This window comes from Oncorhynchus kisutch, linkage group LG13 (assembly GCF_002021735.2).
Source record: "Oncorhynchus kisutch isolate 150728-3 linkage group LG13, Okis_V2, whole genome shotgun sequence".
In the NCBI taxonomy this organism is placed as follows: domain Eukaryota; kingdom Metazoa; phylum Chordata; class Actinopteri; order Salmoniformes; family Salmonidae; genus Oncorhynchus; species Oncorhynchus kisutch.
This window is the reverse complement of record NC_034186.2, coordinates 21,722,250-21,744,481: the sequence shown is the minus strand read 5'-3', so window position 1 is coordinate 21,744,481 and position 22,232 is coordinate 21,722,250. Positions and strand designations below refer to the sequence as shown.

At 41.6% G+C, this 22,232-nt stretch overlaps 1 protein-coding gene across 1 annotated transcript; it reads right to left on the bottom strand.

Annotated features, from left to right (window-relative positions):
• Nucleotides 1-8,520: 8,520 nt before the first annotated feature.
• glulb (glutamate-ammonia ligase (glutamine synthase) b) lies at nt 8,521-12,473 on the bottom strand. Its single transcript, XM_020499391.2, has 7 exons — nt 12,260-12,473; nt 11,366-11,550; nt 10,937-11,098; nt 10,583-10,729; nt 10,202-10,329; nt 9,799-9,998; nt 8,521-9,409 (listed from the first exon to the last, which is right to left on the bottom strand). The coding sequence occupies exons 2-7, from the start codon at nt 11,529-11,531 to the stop codon at nt 9,091-9,093; spliced, it is 1,122 nt and encodes a 373-aa protein (XP_020354980.1). The 5' UTR covers nt 11,532-11,550; nt 12,260-12,473; the 3' UTR covers nt 8,521-9,090.
• Between the last annotated feature and the right edge of the window lie 9,759 nt (nt 12,474-22,232).

Below are 22,232 nucleotides of genomic sequence, written 5' to 3'. Positions count from 1 at the left end.
CTCTAGAGCAAACAAATGATGGGGTTTTTAAACCATGGGGAAGGAACTGTGATAGGGTAGGAAATAGGAGGAGGTGTGTCTTCTGATTGATGATTGATTGTTGACTGATTGGGGAGGGATGATTTTCACCTGTGAGGGGAGAAGGAGAGAAAAGAAACACACACACAGGATACACACACAGGATAACTGTATCCGTAACACCCACAAACAACTGGGCTGCCTAAATATGATTGTTGCTGTGGAGCCCTACAAGGCCGTTGGTTTTCTCTTTCTTGTTTTGTTGCTGGTTATCATTAATAAATATGATTAACCTACCCCACACTGCATCTTGGTCCGACCATTCTTACAACAACGAGCTAACTGTTTTAATGTCACCATTGGCCTCATTGTGAAATCCCTGAGCGGTTTCCTTCCCCTCTGGCAACTGAGTTAGGGAGGACGCTTGTATCTTTGTAGTGACTGGATGCATTAATACACCATCCAAAGTGTAATTTATAACTTCACCATGCTTAACGGGATATTCCATGTCTGCTTTATTTATTTGTACTTACTGTATCTACCAATAGGTGATCTTCTTTGCGAGGCATTGGAAAACCTTCCTGGTCTTTGTGGTTGAATCTGTGTTTGATATTCACTGCTCGCCTGAGGGACTTTACAGCCAATTGTATGTGTGGAGGTACAGAGATGAAACGATCATGCTAATCACTATTATTGCACACAGATCCATGCAACTTATTATGTGACTTGTTAAGCACATTTTTAGGCTTGCCATAACAAAGGGGTTGAATACTTATTGACTCAAGACATTTCAGCTTTTCATTCTTAATTAAAAAAAAAAAAAACAGGCAGGCTAGTTGAGAACAGGTTCTCATTTACAACTGCACCTGGCCAACATAAAGCAAAGCAGTGCAACACAAACAACAACACAGAGTTAGACATGGAATAAACAAACATACAGTCAATAATAAAATAGAACAAATATACAGTGTTTGCAAATGAGGTAGGATAAGGGAGGTAATGCAAAAAATAGTCCATAGTGGCGAAATAATTACAATATAGCAATTAAACACTGGAGTGATAGATTTGCAGAAGATGAGTGTGCGAGTAGAGATACCGGGATACAAAGGAGCAAATAAATGAAATAAATAACATTCATTTGTAAATGTTTTGAAAAACATAATTCCACTTTCACATTATGGGTATTATGTGTAGTTCAGTGACCAAAGATCTAAATGTCCATGTTAAATTCAGGCTGTAACACAACAAAATGTGGAAAAACTAAATGGGTGTGAATACTTTCTGAAGGCACTGTAGACTTTCTATAAGCACTGTAACAGCATGCAGGCTACCCCCCCCCCCCCCTCTCTCTCTCTCTCTCTCTCTCTCTCTCTCTCTCTCTCTCTCTCTCTCTCTCTCTCTCTCTCTCCTCTCTCTCTCTCTCTCTCTCTCTCTCTCTCTCTCTCTCTCTCTCTCTCTCTCTCTCTCTCTCTCTCTCTCTCTCTCTCTCTCTCTCTCTCTCTCTCTCTCTCTCTCTCTCTCTCTCTCTCTCTCTCTCTCTCTCTCTCTCTCTCTCTCTCTCTCTCTCTCTCTCTCTCTCTCTCTCTCTCTCTCTCTCTCTCTCTGGCCCTCTCTCTCGCACACACACACACCATACAAACACAAAAGGCATATTGTCTGGGCTCAGAAGGTGGGTGCCATGGCAACCAAGCTGCAGCGTCTCTTTACCTTTACATTGCTATTATGTTTACTCTCCTGATTTGTTCTTAACCCCTCTATAATTTGTTACATTTTTTTATGTGGCTTGGCTTTCAGCATCATTCTCTATCCCCTATATGTCCCTCTCCTCCTCTCCTCCTCTCCTCCTCCCATCTCTCTCATGCACAAACACACATGCGTGCATGCTCTGCAACATCACCTGCAGCTCAGTGTGTGTCTGATGGACTGGGTGGATGGGATGGCCTCCATGCTTCTAAACATTGCATTTCCTCCAGAGCAGCTCTTATAGAGCATGCAGTAAGGAGAGTCATGTGGTGTGCACATGACTGCCCCAGACCCAGACCATGCCTCTGTCCATTACTAATCTGCTTGAGGAAGGCAGAAGAAGACAAAGGGACTGAGCATCGGCCTTCACTTGCTCAGTCGTACCCAATTTGCCCCTATCCCTCCCCCTTGGCCCTAACCATTCAATGATTGTAGGTGAAGGGGTAGGAAGCAATTTGGCACAGGCTGATTCAGTCATGATGTTGTGTGTTAGGACTGGCTATGGTTAGGCAACAAACTACCACTCACTACTACATATACATAAGGGCTCTCAACCTGTACTGTACTGACTCAGATGACTGATTAATTCAATTCAATGGATACTAAGATGATAGTTGGAGCTATATTGTTAGATTTCAGTGCAGCCTTTGATGTTATTGATCATTATTTGTTATTGACGTGTTATAGTTACTTATCCAATAGAACTCAGAAGTTTCTCTAACATCAGATATGTACAGTGCAGTATCACTCAGGGCAGTTGCCTTACTCTTCTCTATTTGTTTACAAATGATTTGCCACTTGTCTTACAATAAGTTACAATGAGTATGTATGCTTAAGATTACACAAACTACACATTAGCACCTACAGCCAGTGAGCTTACTGAGACTCTAAGCAAGGAGTTACAGTCAGTGTCAGAATGGTCTTAAATGCATCTAAAATGAAAAGCGTTGTATTTGGTTCAAAGCATTCTCTTAGGCCTAAACCTCAACTGGAGTTGTACATAAAGGGTGTGACTATTGAACAAGTTGAAGAAACTGAACTCCTAGGAGTAACACTGGATGGTAAGTTATCATGGTCAAGTCATATTGACAAAGTTGTTGTGAAGATGGGGAGAGGTACAGTACATTCGGAAAGTATTCATTTGACTTTTTCCGCATTTTGTTACGTTACAGCTATATTCTAAAATACATTACATTACATTTTTCCTCATCAATCTACACACAATACCACATAAAGACAAAAGTGAAAACAGTTTAAAAATGTTTGCGAATGTATTCAAAATAAAAAACAGAAATACCTTATTTACATAAGTATTCAGACCCTTTGCTATGAGACTCGAAATTGAGCTCAAGTGCATCCTGTTTCCATTGATCATCCTTGAGATGTTTCTACAACTTGATTGGAGTCCACCTGTGGTAAATTCAATTTATTGGACATATGGCTGTGGCGGTCACGAAATTTCGTCAGCCGGTGATTGTCAAGCAAATAACTGTCTGTCTCACAGTAATTGACCGTTAATTAAAATAAACACATTTAGCATCTCCTGGCTTCCACACACAGCCTTCAAGCCACTGATGCAGACCTTTGGAACATCTACATTTTAAAAAGTTTTAAAAATTTGAGGGAGAGCTCACATGTGGCTATTCTGTGTTGAGCAGTTAACAAAGAAATAGGTGTTCCTTTATGCCTAATTTAGAGTTATTAATGTAACTTTACATTAAACCTATGTTTCGTATGTTTAGATTTGTAATAAATTGTAAGGCTGCATGATGCGACTCCAACGATGATTTGAAAAAAGTTGCTTGAAAGGCATGATCTCTGCTTGTTTTTTTGCGCAGGCTGTACACACTATATTTGTCACTCATTCACAATTTGTCCAGCACTTGATAATGCCTAAAATTTCACGGCGGCATCCCCTTTGTGTGGCCGTAATGCACCCTAAAAAAATTTGTGCCTTCTGCAGCTAGTGGCCATTGTGGCTTCTCCCTGAGTGCAGGGCACTCCATCACACGAGCGGGTCTTTCTCACAGGCCACAAGTGAAGACAGACACATCGGGGATGCAACTGCGCACATCCTTATCCAAATCCGCGGTGCATGTTGATATTGGAAGAACTGTCCACATTTACTTTTCGTCAGCCAACAATATGAGTAGGCCTAACAAACAGCAAAAGCACTAGCTTATGTCAATCTACTGTCCCCCATAGTACAAAGGTTGTCTTATTCTATTTGTGTGAGAAATAAATATTCCAATATTCAAAAAAGCTTTTTTACGCAATGTGGCCGATGCAACAGATAAGAACGTTTTGCTTAAAATGTTGATAAACTATTAAGCTCTTTCGACACATTATAAGCTCATCAATGCACATATGGTAGCAGGCTACAAGGATGAATGTTCCATTAGTGGAAAACACCATGATCAAAAGTGACTGGAAATGCAATTATGCATGTAATGCTTTTCTTAGAAAGGTGAATTTTTATGGTGAAAACGATCTTCCCGAAACTTAAAACTCACGTGCTGCTTATTTATACCAGTTAGGCGACGCTCCCCATCCAACCTAAAAGAGCTTCAGAGGATCTGCAGAGAAGAATACGAGCAACTCCCCAAATACAGGTGTGCCAAGCTTGTAGCGTCATACCAAAGAAGACTCAAGGCTGTAATCGCTGCCAAAGCCGCTTCAACAAAGGCGCTACAACAAAGTACTGAGTAAAGGGTCTGAATACTCATGTAAATGTAATATATATATTTTTATTGTGTAAATTTATGAGGGAAAAATTATTTCATCCATTTTAGAATAAGGCTGTAACGTATCAAAATGTGGAAAAAGTCAAGGGGTCTGAATACTTTCCGAATGCACTGTATGGCTGTTATATGTAGATGGTCTGCGTTTTTGACACAAAGATCAACTGTACCAGTTGTTCAGGCTTTGATCTTGATTACTGTCTGGTAATATGATCACGTGCAGCAAAGAAAGACCTAGCAAAGCTGCAGCAAAGAAAGACCTAGCAAAGCTACAGATGGCTCAAAACAAAGCAGCACACATTGCCCTTAACTGCACACACAGAACTAACATCAACAACATGCATGATAGTCTTTCATGGTTGAGGGGAAATTGACTACTTCTCTTCTAGTCTTCTTAAGAAACATTTGTCTGTTGAAACTGCCCAACCACTTGTAAAATCTATTTTTCATGCACTTCAAACAGACATACCCCACCATGGGTTTACATTTTAGTAATTTAGCAGACTCTCTTATCCAAAGCAAATTACAGGAACAATTAGGGTTAAATACCTTTTTCAAGGTGAAGAGCCGACTCCAGTATGCTGGCCTTCTAGGCAGAGTTGCAAAGAAGAAGCCATATCTCTGTCCAGTGTCTGTGTTATTTTGTCCATCTTAATCTTTTCTTTTTATTGGTCAGTCTGAGATATAGCTTTTTCTTTGCAACTCTGCCTAGAAGGCCAGCATACTAGAGTCGCCTCTTCACTGTTGACGTTGAGACTGTTTTTTTGCGGGAACTATTTAATAAAGCTGCCAGTTGAGGACTTGTGAGGTGTCTGTTTCTCAAACTAGACACTCTAATGTACTTGTCCTATTGCTCAGTTGTGCCCCGGGGCCTCCCACTCCTCTTTCTATTCTGGTTAGAGACAGTTTGCGCTGTTCTGTGAAGGGAGTAGTACACAGCGTTGTACGAGATCTTCAGTTTCTTGGCAATTTCACGCATGGAATAGCCTTCATTTCTCAGAACAATAATAGACTGACGAGTTTCGGAAGAAAGGTATTTGTTTCTGGCCATTTTGAGCCTGTAATCAAACCCACAAATGTTGATGCTCCAATTGATGCTCCAGTTTTATTGCTTCTTTTATCAGCACAAATGTTTTCAGTTGTGCTAACATAATTGCAAAAGGGTTTTCTAATGATCAATTAGCCTTATAAAATGATAAACTTGGATTAGCTACACAACATGCCATTGGAACACAGGAGTGATGGTTGCTGATAATGGGCCTCTGTACACCTGTGTAGATATTCCATAAAAAATACAATATTAATTTACAACATTAAAAATGTCTACATTGTATTTACGTTAAATTGTATGTTATTTTAATGGACAAAAATGTGCTTTTCTTTCAAAAACAAGGACATTTCTAAGTGACCCCAAACTTTTGAACGGTATTGCATGTTGATAACTTCATGAACTTCATGAACTTCATGAGCTGTAGTGGACAAAACCAAAGGAGGGGGAGAGCGTGAGAGTTGTTGACCTGTTCAAACAAACAAGTTGGGAAGAACAACAATGATAAAAAGATCCCTTTCAGTAAGAAACAGTCCCACAAGTCCTGATGTTCCACTCCTCTGCTGGAGACAGAACAAAGGAGTACACAGCTGTAAACTGCTGCAGCTCAGGTCAGTAAGAGAATACATACTTCCAAAAACTTGACTTTTTCATGAACAAAACTGGCAAAGAAGAGCAAGCTGTCTCCTAATGACACCACATTCCCTACATGGGCCTCGTTAATAGAAGCAGTCCAATTCTGGTCTTATCCCCAATTATTCTCAAAATATCAATAAGTGGAAAGATATCAGAATTGGGTTGCCAGTGTAAACCTAGCCATAGTGTACTACTTTTGACCAGGGCTCTGGTTAAAAGTAGTGCACTATGGCTGCACTATGAATGGTATAGGGTGCCATTTAGGAATGTCCCTCTGTAACAATTTCCATGGCACAGCGGTCTAAAGCACTGCATCTCAGTGCAAGAGGCGTCACTACAGTCCTTGGTTTGATTCCAGGCTGTATCACATCCGTGATTGGGAGTCCCATAGGGCAGTGCACAATTGGCCCAGCGTCGACCGGGTTTAGCCAGGGGAGGCCGTCATTGTAAATAAGAATTTGTTCTTAACTGACTTGCCTAGTTAAATAAAGGTTACATTAAAAAAAAGTGTATCCACTGATTTGGTTTTGCTCCAGTTACAGTGGTGACCATTAGGAGAAAACGTGTGACAGTAATAAGACAGATGTTATAGATAGGGAGCATGAGGCTGTAGTTTAGTTTATTAGGATCCCCACTAGCTACTGCACATGCAGCAGCTACTCTTCCTGGGGTCCACATGAAACATACACATTCCATTTAAAACATAAAAAATAAAGAGTTATATATAGGAAAGACACCAAGAGACAAAAATACTATTTACACACTATTCATAATCTTATATAGTTTAGTTAAATTAGAGAGGCGATGTGGTACGATATGTTTTTTTGTATCTGTTTTTTAAAGCTAAACTTTCTTTTGCCTGAGTAACCTCTGAACCTCTGGTGGCAGAGCATTCCACGACGGCTCTACACATAACTGTGCGATGCATTACATCTGTTTTTGGTTTGACACAGTGAACACTTGAACCTGGCAAAAAATCTTTAAATTGGAATAAAGTGACAGGCAGTTTGAAAGATGTTTCCCCCGTGGCTAGTTTCCAGGGTTCCTTGCCTTGCAGCCTTTTGGGTGGTACAGGAACAGGCACACCTCCTTCCTTTACTTTGGGCCTGCAGTATGCAGAAGTAAGGTACCAAAACAGACCTGCTTCACTCGCCTGCCAAGTGCCTCATAATCTCACCGTCAGAACAGAACGTGACTCAGACACACATGGTAGTTCAAATACTGGTACATCTCTGGTGTCAATTATACAAAAACATGTCAGTCAAGATTGTTGAGTTTGAGCAGGAGCAGGGTTTCCTTTTTCTTCCACCTGTGATGTGGGTAACACACCTGCCCCTCTGTACTAATTTCCTATTGGTGCTGTAATTGCCTATATTTGTACCAGGGTTCAAATTAGTCTCATGGGAATAAGGATTTCCATAACAGGGAATTGGACTTTGGAAGCTCTCTCATTAAATGTGCTGTGTCCTGTCCTCAACATGTAAACACTAGCCTTCTTGGCACGATGTACACTCAAGACTTACAAGAACACTCAAACATACATCACCTTCACTGATAAAGAAATTAAGATAAGGATCACCAAGAGCACTCCATGAAAGTATACTAAGAATTGGTAGCACTAGTTTTTGTGCCAAAGCTTCACTAGAGATGAAAAAAACAAAAGAAACGTGTGGTCAGGGTCAGCACAGTTCATTTGCAATGTGCAGTTAGGCAGCACTGATAATGCTGACAAGGCAGAATAACTCTGACAAAGGAAAGCAATGTCTAGACTGCAGAAAGACAGGTGACTACCAAGTGCCCATTGTCTTCAGTCACATAATCAGGTACTTTCTCCCCCACTGAATCTTAACGGTTTGGATTTGAACCAGGGACATTTGGGTTACTTACTGGCCCAATGCACTTAACCGCTAGGCTACCTTACTGCCCAGACATCTCTAGTTAAAAGGGACTTGAAATATATTGCTCGCTGACATATCCTACAGTAAGTCATTACACTTAAATTCATTCAGGCTCTTAAAACTAGGGGACAGTCAAGGTCCAAAGACCCACCTGAATGGACAGGAAATAAAATGACACTCCTTCACCACATTGAGCCAAGGTTGTGCTCCTGATTAAAGGCTAAATTGAGAAGCACGTCACCTCAAGTGTTGATCTGGCAAGGTCACCTTTACAGTCAGCAAGTCTTACAAAAGATTGCATGTAAACTCATTAATCTCTGCACTTTGACAACTGCTTCATGTAAACATGTTTTTAAAAAGCTCTACAAAGATTCATTTGTTTGAGCTCTACCGTTTACTTTAACATGAACAAATGACATACTGTACAATTGAAGAATCAGATTAAAAAATATTTTTTAATGTTCCAAATAAGAAAATGGGTTCTTGATACAACTTCTACTAAATGGTAGACAATAGAGATCCACACATGTATAAAGACAGATGCACCTTGGATCCTTTTGGGTTTGTGTACCACACGAGCCAGACCACACATGGCATAGTCATAAATCTACAGCATCTTGGTTAGTATATCATGTTAAACATGAGTAGCAAATTGATACACAAAACTAGACCTATACATATGAAACATTTCACCCTCCTCGACTGACATGTCTGGAATCATTCTTTAGCATCAATTATATGGCAATATTGGCAGTGATCAAGCTAAAAAAAGTTAGGGACTACGCTACCCTGAACACACAGCAGAATACATCAAGCACACTCATTGATCTCAAGTAAAATATTTTTTAATGGCTAAAAAAGTAAGCCCTACATGGATGGTCAAGATTTGCAATTTATACAAGGGGTTTCCAAAGCCACAGACAAAACAGTACTGGGAATGACACTTCATGAGGCGTAGCGCAAGAGGAGAGAAAGGGGATTATTTCAGTCCAACAGAGTAACTAGTTTATTTGCTGTATTCTGTAGGCTCCTCCCCCACTTCACTGAGCAAACATGTGCGTATCATGGCTTCTGTGACTGCATATGGGTCACAGTTTGCTGACGGGCGGCGGTCCTCGAAGTAGCCCTTCTTGTCCTGACCCACTGAGCGGGGGATGCGGATGCTGGCACCGCGGTTTGCCACACCGGCTGAGAACTCATGGATGTTGGACGTTTCGTGGTGACCGGTCAACCGGCGCGCGTTGTCCAGCCCTCCTTTGGGGTCGTAGGCACAGATGTGGTAACGGTGTCTCTTTCCCAGCTTCTCGATCGACTCCTCAATGGCCCTTAGTGGATAGGGGGGGGGGGGTTAATCCACCGCTAAAGAGGTTTAAGACTGAAAACCTTATGCCGGTTTTCCAGACAGAGATTTAGCTTTTGACTTCTCTTTGACGAAGAGAGATCTGTATACAATGACGAGATGCTCATGTCTCCACCTTAACAATGGGAGTTGTCCCGAAGGCGGGAAGACAGATGACAAGGTTCGGTCCAAAATAAACCCATTGGGCTTATTTTGGACAGATTTTGGCGAGGAACACCCCTCGCGTCACCTTCTCCTCTCAGCTAAGAAGCCCTTTCAATGGAAAATTCCATTGAAGTCTAGCCCCAGGATTAATATGGGTCCAGGGAAAATGTCCCTTAATGCATTTCCAGCACAAACTCAATTCATGCCTACCTCAACCCACCATCTTCTCTCATCTCCTTGGTGCTGAAGTTGGTATGGCAGCCAGCACCATTCCAGTTCCCAGGGATGGGCTTGGGGTCAAATGAGGCCACTACACCAAAGTCCTCACAGACCCGGTGCAGGATGAACCGAGCTGCCCAGAGGTGGTCTCCCATGTTGATCCCTTCACAAGGTCCCACCTGGAACTCCCACTGGAAGACACAATACAGACTGTACATGAGGCTTAGGGATGAGAGATTCTAACTTGAAAGTTTAAAGGTTTTAGAACACTGGGCTGTTTCCCAGTCACAAATGAAGCCTAGTCCAGGACTAAAAAAGGCAGGTTTAATCTGTGTCTGTGGTAAAAATTGGCCCCAAAAGGATTTATTTTGATATAATGTGCAGTGTTTCCTACCTGAGCTGGCATGACTTCAGCATTGGTGCCACATATCTGAACCCCGGCATAAAGACAGGCCCTGTAGTGGGCTTCTACGATGTCTCTACCATACGCCTTGTCTGCCCCTACTCCACAGTAGTAGGGACCTGTTCAGAAACACATCAACAGGTTTAATGCCAGTGTTTTTTTGGCATTGGTTAAAACAGTGAACAGTTTTAACTCTCAAAACTAAGTACTTTAGTTGAATGTACCAATTTCAAGTCACGCTGGATAAGAGTCTGCTGAAAAACCAAGGCTATGTCTGAAATGGCAGCCCTTTCCCCTATACGTTGGGTCATACGTTGAGCCCTATATAGGGAATTGGGTGCCATTTGGGACACAGAGAACTCTCAAACTGACCTTGGGGACCAGGGAAGCCATTAGAAGGCCAACCAAAAGGATGTCCGTCTGTGCCCAGGATGGTGTATTCCTGTTCCATACCAAACCAAGGGACCTGGTTCTCTACCATCTCCATGATCTTCTTACACATCCGCCGGAGATTGGTTTCTGGTGGGAGACAAATATAGGAATACATTACACTGAGCCAATTGGGACTGGACTCAGTGCTCATTTAAGGGAGGGCTGTGTTCAGTAGGCACGAAATGAAAGACATTAACTGTCAGCAAAATTCTGAACTTGTCCAATAAGAAACACTAGTATTAATTTTCTTTCACAAACATTTGTGCCCAAGGTCACTTTACTGCTCAGGCTTACCTGCAGGCTTGCGGTTGTATTTGAGCACTTGACACAGGACCAGTTTGTTGGGGTCTTTCCTGAAGGGGTCTCTGAACATAGCAGCAGGGATCAGATACATGTCGCTGTTAGAGCCCTCTGACTGGTACGTACTGGAACCATCAAAGTTCCACTCTGGAAGATCTGGAGAGGGGGAACTGAAATTAACAGTACTAAAAGGGACTCAACTACTCTTTAGGTTCAGGGTAATGTAAGGAGTATCATCAATCAGAATTTGATCATTCAATGAGTATGCAATCTGTATAAAACACAGAATGTATTATTGAAGTAAGCCTAAACATTTGTTTAAGATCTATGAATGTAAACCTCTGATCTTATGCATCTCAATCACATCACGGAGTAGGAGTTCCCATTGGCCATTTGTTTTTCTTAAAGGGTTGCTAAACTTACCATCAATGGCCTTGGGTTCGGAATCCAGAGTTCTGGTCTTGCAGCGGAGACCCTCTCCAGTCCCATCTATCCAGATGTACATGGCCTGAACCTTGTCTCCCTGAGGAAGATCCATATACTGCTGCTTCACAGCTTTACTCAAACTGGCACTCTCTGAAGTGGCCATTTTCACTGAGCCTTGAAAACTTTGGAACAAAGAGCAATACATGCATTTGATTCTTAGAATTGAAACATTTGAGGTCTACAGTTATTATATTGTGCCTGTCCAGTGAATTATAGTGAAAATTAAATCTACTCAAAACAACCAGACAATGTGTGAGGCCTAAACAGACGAGTCCATGCATGTGGCTACACCTGATGCTTCCCCTCCTCCACCATCCTGCTTCAAGACAGTTTGGTCAGCAACCAGGGATTTCATTTTAACAATAAGATTTATATGTGGTTGTTTTGTAAGAGTAGCTGCCAAATTAAAATTGCACCAACGTGTTATAAATGAGATCACTATCAACATCCTGGTAATATCGAGTCAAATCCATGAAGGTTTGTAGTATGCATGAAAACATGCTGCTATGACAGCAAACCACTGTGTGGTCATGGTTACTTACAACGTTACTAATCCCAGTTTACAATGAAGGAAATTAAAGCGCACTGTAGTTTCTGTCGTCAGGCAAATATACGTCTAGAACACACTACCCATCAGATTAAACAATAAAAAGCGACACACAATCATAGAACTAGGAGTTCAGCAACCATAGTAATAGGATTTAATAAAATACCTTATAATTAGGCTAAGAGGTGCAAAATTAAACACCAATTAGTCCAATTTGATAAACATACACAATGAAATTGTCATAGTTTATCCTAGAACTTTGAACATTATTCAGAAATAATTACCTTATATCAAGTAAAGAATAGGATTAAAACCCTGGTACAGCCTTCAGTAAATGTCCTGTGCAATCCCAAATGGTTACCTTTCATTCGCCTACAAAAGAAAAAAGTGTCCGATTTATAAAAGGGAGATGGATCGCCTTGCCTTTGATTGGCTGGAGAGAAACGTGATCCCTTCGTGCTAAAGTAATGAAGAGCTCATGGGTTGCATTCATTGATCGGCACGAAAAATCAGCAGTTTGTTTCAATATCATGGCCACAATCCAGCCCAAACAAGTCTTTGTTGAAAGGCTCAAAACAACTAATTGTTTGTTAAATTCATGCTAAATATCCTTAACTAAACCTCAAATAAATTAGTTAATATTAGTATATTAAAAAAATATGAAACGGGGAAAAAGACAATCCATTGAATCATTTCTATAATATGGTAATAATAAGGAACGACGATGAAGTAAAGACGCCCCCTGGCGGCATGAAAACAATTATTTATGAAATGCATGATTGTCCGTGCTATCCGGGTCATTGGGACCTCCCTACTCCTACCCCACTGAAATTGACATTTTAAATGGTTAAAGGTTATAGTTAAGATTAGGATTACACTAGATATCACAGATACAAAGTCAAAATTGGCTATATCGTAACAATTTATGAAAACAAACATTAGTTTTTTGGTCTTCATTTAAGATTAGGTTTAGGCCAGGTTAGCAATGTGGTTAGGGTGTGGGTTAGCTTTGAAATCACAGGTTGGGACACTGAAAGGAATCAGGAGAGTGTCACGTTTTTGTTCTCTGTCCCATGCGCCATCGCCTGTGAACATCAAGATTACATATGGTTTCAACCTCTTCCGAATTCGCCAGATGAAGTCTGCGAAGTCTTCATTTTCAACGGGGGCACGCGGAGCAATGGGAAGGTGTGAGTGATACAAAGGTAGAATTACAACACTCCCCACGTCAAATTATTTTATTTTTGGACATTTTTAATGAGCATACAAATTGCCAGCTCCTTATTTTCATGTACAGTACTGTACCTAGAATACAAGGGTTGGATTTGCACTAAACAATTTGTCAGAAAAATAATGTAGATCATCTGGTTTATGGTTAGCCTCATATACTAAAATCTAGATAAATAAATTCTACATAAATCTAGAATTGGATACTATTTCGCAACAAAGCATCCTTCACTCATGCTGCCAAACATACCCTTGTAAAACTGACCATCCTACCAATCCTCGACTTCGGGGATGTCATTTACAAAATAGTGTCCAATACCCTACTCAACAAATTGGATGCAGTCTATCACAGTGCAATCCGTTTTGCCACCAAAGCCCCATATACTACCCACCATTGCGACCTGGCCCTCGCTTCGTTGGCTGGCCCTCGCTTCGTTGGCTGGCCCTCGCTTCATACTCGTCGCCAAACCCACTGGCTCCATGTCATCTACAAGACCCTGCTAGGTAAAGTCCCCCTTTATCTCAGCTCGCTGGTCACCATAGCATCTCCCACCTGTAGCACACGCTCCAGCAGGTATATCCCTCTAGTCACCCCCAAAACCAATTCTTTCTTTGGCCGCCTCTCCTTCTAGTTCTCTGCTGCCAATGACTGGAACGAACTACAAAAATCTCTGAAACTGGAAACACTTATCTCCCTCACTAGCTTTAAGCACCAACTGTCAGAGCAGCTCAGATTACTGCACCTGTACATAGCCCACCTATAATTTAGCCCAAACAACTACCTCTTTCCCTACTGTATTTAATTAATTAATTTTGCACCCCATTATTTTTATTTCTACTTTGCACATTCTTCCACTGCAAATCTACCATTCCAGTGTTTTACTTGCTATATTGTATTTACTTTGCCACCATGGCCTTTTTTTGCCTTTACCTCCCTTATCTCACCTCATTTGCTCACATCGTATATAGACTTGTTTATACTGTATTATTGACTGTATGTTTGTTTTACTCCATGTGTAACTCTGTTGTTGTATGTGTCGAACTGCTTTGCTTTATCTTGGCCAGGTCGCAATTGTAAATGAGAACTTGTTCTCAACTTGCCTACCTGGTTAAATAAAGGTGAAATAAATCAATAAAAAAAAAGACATTATCTACTGGTATCATTTAACATTGAGAACATATAGTTACTGTAGCTCATCAAAATGCAAAAGATGTGTGAGTTAAGCTATTTTCTGCTTCAGATGTACAATGACAAGGGGCACATTGATTGCACATGCCAATTAGGTCAATAATGTCCTCATACTGTATGCCATCATACTGGCATGCATTGGTGATGCATGCTATTATGATAAGCTGAGTGACAATCAAATAAAACCGGGCGCCGACAGAGATGGCCGCCTCGCTTCGCGTTCCTAGGAAACTATGCAGTATTTTGTTATTAAGGCATTGTCGGAACTAGAAGCACAAGCATTTTGCTACACTCGCATTAACATCTGCTAACCATGTGCATGTGACAAATACAATTGGATTTGATTGGATTGGAGAGGTCACAACTGGACAAAAAGGTAATGTTCATTTGAGAAAGCAACACAGAACAGACAAATTAGAGATTAATCCCCTTCACACCTTATTGCAGAATTGTGATTTGTGACCAATGAACATTGACACTAGTTCATCTTAAATAATGTTAAGTTAACATAAGTTTAAACACTTCAATGAATCAACATTGAATGAATCAAAATGTACAAATAATCTAGCTTGTTTGTAAATGTTAGACATTTGAGTAAATTAGCTTTATTACTAAAGCATCATTTTCATACCAGAGGTGACCAACCTTTCTCCAAGATGGTGCTGATAGATGGCAGCTTCGCTTCTAGTCCTTAGGAAACTGCAGTATTTCATTTTTTTTTACTGTATTATTTATTACATTGTTAGCCCAGAAAACCTTAAGTGTTTTTACATACAACCGGGAATAACTATTAGATATCAGAGAGATGTCAACTTACCAGCACAACGACCAGGAATACGACTTTCCCATTTATATAGCCCTTCGTACATCAGTTGATATCTCAAAGTGCTGTATAGAAACCCAGCCTAAAACCCCAAACAGCAAGCAATGCAGGTGTAGAAGCACAGTGGCTAGGAAAAACTTCCTAGAAAGGCCAAAATCTAGAGAGGAACCAGGCTATGAGGGGTGGCCAGTCCTCTTCTGGCTGTGCCGGGTGGAGATTATAACAGAAGATGGCCAAGATGTTCAAATGTTCATAAATGACCAGCATGTTCCAATAATAATAAGGCAGAACAGTTGAAACTGGAGCAGCAGCACGGCCAGGTGGACTGGGGAAAGCAAGGAGTCATCATGTCAGGTAGTCCTGAGGCATGGTCCGAGGGCTCAGGTCCTCCGAGAGAGAGAGAGAGAGAGAGCACTTAAATTCACCGAATAGGACAGGAGAAGTACTCCAGATATAACAAACTGATCCTAGCCCCCCGACACAAACTACTGCAGCATAAATACTGGAGGCTGAGACAGGAGGGGTCAGGAGACACTGTACCTTAAGCTACTGTAACTCAAGGACTCTGTGACGTGTGTGCAGAAAAGGCTTCTTCCGCATCACTCCCATACAGCTTCTCCTTGTGCAAAGTGAGCTGAATTGTTGAACGATGCACAGTGACACCATCTGCAGCAAGATGATGTTGTAGGTCTTTGGAGGTGGTCTGTGGGCTGTTTTTGACTGGTCTCACCATCCTTCGCCTTTGCCTCCAATATTTTACTTGGCCTGCCACTTCTGGCCTTAACAAGAACTGTGCCTGTGGTCTTCCATTTCCTCACTATGTTCCTCACAGTGGACACTGACAGCTTACATCTCTGCGCTAGCTTTTTGTAGCCTTCCTCTAAACCATAATGTTGAACAATCTTTGTTTTCAGGTCATTTGAGAGGTGTTTTGAGGCACCCATGTTGCCAGGAGAGTCAAAGAGAACAACAACTTGCAACTGGCCACCTTAAATACCTTTTATCATGATTGGATGCACTTGTCTATGAAGTTCAAGGCTTAATGAGCTCACCAAACCAATTGTGTGTTCCAATTAATCAGTGCTAAGTAGTTACAGGTATTCAAATCAACAGAATGACAAGGGTGCCCACATTTTTGCATAGCCTATTTTTCAAATCTGATTTAATTTCATACAACTTAATATTGCTACACTAAAAATCATTGTCTGGACAATACCCCAGTACTCAGCTTTTATTAGAAAATGAATGGCATGCCACTGTGATCATTTTCTGTGACGACAGAGTAAATTATCATGCAGCCTCAGAGGGGTGCCCAAACTTTTTCATACGACTGTATCTATAATTTCTCTTCATTATTTCTCTTCATATGACAAGGATTAAAAAGGATTTGCCAACTTTTCGACTTGATTCATGATGACGACTGCTAGCTAAGACTTTGAAAGAAAGATGTTGACATGATCAGACCAATCAAAGCTACTGTACATATAACGTGATTTGACATCATTTTATCTGTGGCCAATGATCTTGAGCCTTCTTGGAAGGGCACTTGTAATATAACTCTATGGTAGGACCCAAAGGGCTGACATTTTGGATGTCTATGCTTACTAAGGACTTAAACTTGGCGATGGTGTAGTGTCCCCATGAGTGACAGAACACTGAGCCAATGACGGCACAATGCTCCTATTTTTTACTGCTTGCACCACCACCACAGAAAGCATTGAGCTAGGCTGCATTTTGGAGCTGCCTTACTCAAGAAAACAAAAAAGAGACCATGTGTGGATGTGGCTTTATTAACTCAATGATATATATATTTTTTTACATTGTTTGCAAACTGATATGTGACACAATAATTCCAAAATAACATGTAAAACAGGCAACCCCCCTCCCCATTTTTATATATATATTATAATAATATGATTTATTTTATGTTTTTTTTTCCATAAAGATGTAGGGCTCAAAACAGTTAAGGCTCCTCTAAAATGGATTAAATCACATAACTTCCTCAGCAATCTACACACAATACCCCATAATGACAAAACAAAAACTTTTTTTTTTGAGAGAGAAAATGTACTAAAAATAAAAAACAGAAATACCTTATTTACTTAAGTATTCAGACCCTTTGCTAATAGACTTGAAATTGAGCTCAGGTGGATCCTGTTTCCATTGATCATCCTTGAGCTGTTTCTACAACTTGATTGGAGTCCACCTGTGGTAAATTCAATTGATTGGACATGATTTGGAAAGGCTCACAACTGTCTATATAAGGTCCCACAGTTGACAGTGCATGTCAGAGCAAGAACCAAGCCATGAGGTTGAAGGAATTGTCCGTAGAGCTCCGAGACAGGATTGTGTACAGATCTGGGAAAGGGTACCATAAAATTCTGCAGCATTGAAGGTCCACAAGAACACAGATGCCTCCACCATTCTTAAATTGAAGATGTTTGGAACCACCAAGACTCTTCCTAGAGCTGGCCGCCCGGCCAAACTGAGCAATCGGGGGAGAAGGTCCTTGGTCAGGGAGGTGACCAAGAACCTGACTGTCACGCCCTGGTCTTAGTATTTTGTGTTTTCTTTATTATTTTGGTCAGTGGGGTTATCGAGAAAAGTCTATGGTTGCCTGAAGTGGTTCTCAGAGGCAGGTGTTTATCATTGTCTCTGATTGGGAACCATATTTAGGCAGCCATATTCTTTGAGTGTTTCGTGGGTGATTGTTCCTGTCTCAGTGTTAGTTTGCACCAGATAGGCTGTTTAGGTTTTCACGTCACGTTTCTTGTTTTGTATTGTTCGTGTTTATTCTTTTATTAAACATGTATCAAAATAACCACGCTGCATTTTGGTCCTTCTCTCCTTCACCGGAAGAAAGCCGTAACAGAATCACCCACCACAACAGGACCAAGCGGCGTGGTGACAGGCAGCGGCAGCAGAAGCAGCGAAATCCAGATTTCTGGACATGGGAGATATTTGATGGTAAAGGACCCTGGGCTCAGCCTGGAGAATATCACCGCCCCAAAGAGGAGCTGGAGGCGGAAAAGGCGGCGCGGCGCTGGTATGAGGAGGCAGCACGGCGACGCGGATGGAAGCCCGAGAGTCAGCCCCAAAAATGTATTGGGGGGTGGCACAGGGAAAGTGTTGCAGAGTCAGGAGTCAGACCTGAGCCAACTCCCCCTGTTTATCGTAAGGAGCCAAGGAGGAGACTGGAACCAGAGCCGGTGTTGGAGGTGAGCGCAGCAGAGACTGAAGGAGTTAATGGGGAAATTGGAGGAGAGTTATGAGGGAGTTGCTGTGTTGGTGCATTAGGCACGGAATTTATCCAACGGAGCGTGTCTGATTTGATGGCAGCTTTTTTCCATCTACGTAACATTGTAAAAATCTGAAACTTTCTGTCCAAAAATGATGCAGAAAAATGAATCCATGCTTTTGTCACTTCTAGGTTAGACTACTGCAATGCTCTACTTTCCGGCTACCCGGATAAAGCACTAAATAAACTTCAGTTGGTGCTAAATACGTTTGCTTGAATCCTGAGTAGAACCAAAAAATTTCGAAGGCACTGTATATACCGGGCTCCCTCATAAAAGAGACACTGGTCTCAATGTTTACACCCTGATTAAATAAAGGTAAATATTAAGACTCCAGTGCTAGCCTTTCTACACTGGCTTCCTGTCAAAGCAAGGGCTGATTTCAAGGTTTTACTGCTAACCTACAAAGCATTACATGGGCTTGCTCCTACCTATCTCTCTGATTTGGTCCTGCCGTACATACCTACACGTACGCTACGGTCACAAGACGCAGGCCTCCTAATTGTCCCTAGAATTTCTAAGCAAACAGCTGGAGGCAGGGCTTTCTCCTATAGAGCTCCATTTTTATGGAACGGTCTGCCTACCCATGTCAGAGAGGCAAACTCGGTCTCAACCTTTAAGTCTTTACTGAAGACTCATCTCTTCAGTGGGTCATATGATTGAGTGTAGTCTGGCCCAGGAGTGGGAAGGTGAACGGAAAGGCTCTGGAGCAACGAACCGCCCTTGCTGTCTCTGCCTGGCCGGTTCCCCTCTTTCCACTGGGATTCTCTGCCTCTAACCCTATACTGGGGCTCTCTCATGCCGTCCCTGGAAGGGGTGCGTCACCTGAGTGGGTTGATTCACTGATGTGGTCATCCTGTCTGGGGGGGGGTTCTGAATACTGATGTTTGCTAATTTATTAAAAATAAATAAATACATTTCTAAACCTGCTTTTGCTTTGTCATTATGGGGTTTTGTACTTGGATTGATGAGGAAAAATAACAATTGAATCAATTTTAGAATAAGGCTGTAATGTAACAAAGTGAAGGCGCCTCTGAATGCTTTTCGAAGGCACTGTATATACCGGGCTCCCTCATAAAAGAGACACTGGTCTCAATGTTTACACCCTGATTAAATAAAGGTAAATATTAAGACTCACTAATAATTCAATGATTTTATTGAAATAGTTTAAGGCTGTCTTTTCCAAGCTTAAAATGATAAACATTCAATATCGGCCATGCTGTCAATCCAGCATGATTTCTGCCACGGTCAAAACAACCGTTAACTCAGAACTGGAAAATCTGACTTCAGTGAATTCAAGACAACTGGCAACTCGGGAAAAACTAGCTCAGACTGGCAAAATACGTTTTGAACAGTCAACTCGGAATTGTAAGTCATGTACTCCCACGCCACCTTCATGTTCAAGTGAGCAGAGCATAAGGTGAGTCCAAAAAATGTATTGTATGCTGCTACATAAATGATGTAATATGCCAGGGAGATATGTATGCTGTAGCTAAGCAAGTAATACTAAGTGTGTGTTGTGGAGTAAGTTATTAGTAGCCATGTGCCTCACCCTTATAATTTGGTCTATTTTCACCTCGTAATTTTGCCTACTGTTGTGGTGGTGCACATGTAGCCTATAACCTCTTTTAGAGAAATGTAATCATTGAATATTGTAAGAGGTTTAATTGTCTGCTTATATGCCCACTTTATTTATCCTATGGTTCTGACTTGGTGTACAGGAAAAACACTAAGAACGGCCTATGTTCTGAATTTTGTCGCTGTATATTTAAGTGCTGAACAGATAGTTATATTGACTGAGTCCGTCCTAGCTTGCTCATTAATGTCTTAATCGAAATTACGGATTGCCTCTTATCCACTTATGCCATAGTTTGTACATGTCAATTGTCAGTAGAAACCCCATTTGTTTAAGCAAGTCAGACATATCAGCTATGTTTTTTTAAAAGGCAGTAAATAAGGCTGAATGAACTTGTTTCGCTGCCAGACAAGGCTCCGCTGATAGCTAGGAGTAGCAGTGGTAAGGTGTTGGGACTGTTTATGTTGGCCCTAACAGTTTGTGGGCACCTTTTGTCCCCGTTATAGTGCTGTCAAGACGCTGCCCTGTTGGGTGAGGTTTATGACACCCCCCCCCATAAATACCTTTCCCCCTTTTCTCTCCACTCTACAGAATGGACTCTTGGAAAGCCCTGTGTTACCACAGAGAAAGTATGGTAATATCAAAAGGTTGGGGAATGGAACAATATTTCTCTTTCTCAACCAGTTGAAAGGGTCCGTTGATACTTAAAGAATATGATGTCAGATCAATTGTTGTCGACATATCTGATAGGATGACATAAATTGTGTCTTGGAAAGTCTACACATTCTAGTTATCAGATTCACATGGAATTGTTGTGCAATTTAAATGTTTAAATATGAAATTACTTGTGAGAAGATAAAATGTGATTTTAGCTTCTAAATGTAAAGTAAATGCTCACTCGGTGGCCACGCCCAAGTGAACAGACATTGGTTGAGAACTATGAAACACGCCCTTCTCTCCCCCAGGACAAAAGCCCGTTGACGGAAGTCAACCTTAGTTCCCGATGAGTCCTCACGTTTAAAAGGGCGAATTTCAAAGTGGAGGTGACGATCACCATGCTGGAATGGTGAATTTCAACAAGACCAGCCAGAATACAGCACAAGCTGATTATGGCAACTTGGTATGAACTTTGAAAGATTATTCACTAAAGAAGAAGTGATACCTCCTAGACGTTGAGTTATCAGCTGCAGCTGTAAACGTACGTGGCCTAGGAAAGGACAGACAATCTCCTAAGAACGACAGGGTACTTTAACGTATCCGCTCTACAACACTACGACCAGAAAGATTCTTCAAAGGACAATGGCGATCTCTGCTGGACAAACCAGTCTTCCATCTTCGACCCATCTATCGAAGGGCAGCTCAGAGTAAATAAACTCAGAAAAAAAAGAAATGTCCTCTCATTGTCAACTGCGTTTATTTTCAGCAAACTTAACATGTGTAAATATTTGTATGAACATAACAAGAGTCAACAATTAAGACAAACTGAACAAGTTCCACAGACATGTGACTAACAGAAATGGAATAATGTGTCCCTGAACAAAGGAGGGATCAAAATCAAAAGTAACAGTCAGTATCTGGTGTGGCCACCAGCTGCATTAAGTACTGTAGTGCATCTCTTCCTCATGGACTGCACCAGATTTGCCAGTTCTTGCTGTGAGATGTTACCTCACTCTTCCACCAAGGCACCTGCAAGTTCCTGGATATTTCTGGGGGGAATGGGCCTAGCCCTCACCCTCCGATCCAACAGGTCCCAGACGTGCTCAATGGGATTGAGGTCCGCGCTCTTCGCTGGCCATGGCAGAACACTGACATTTCTGTCTTGCAGGAAATCACGCACAGAACGAGCAGTATGGCTGGTGACATTGTCATGCTTTAGGGTCATGTCAGGATGAGCCTGCAGGAAGGGTACCACATGAGGGAGGAGGATGTCTTCCCTGTAACGCACAGTGTTGAGATTGCCTGCAATGACAACAAACTCAGTCCGATGATGCTGTGACACACCGCCCCAGACCATGACGGACCCTCCACCTCCAAATCGATCCCGCTCCAGAGTACAGACCTCGGTGTAACACTCATTCCTTCGATGATAAATCCGAATCCGACCATCACCCCTGGTGAGACAAAAGCGCGACTCGTCAGTGAAGAG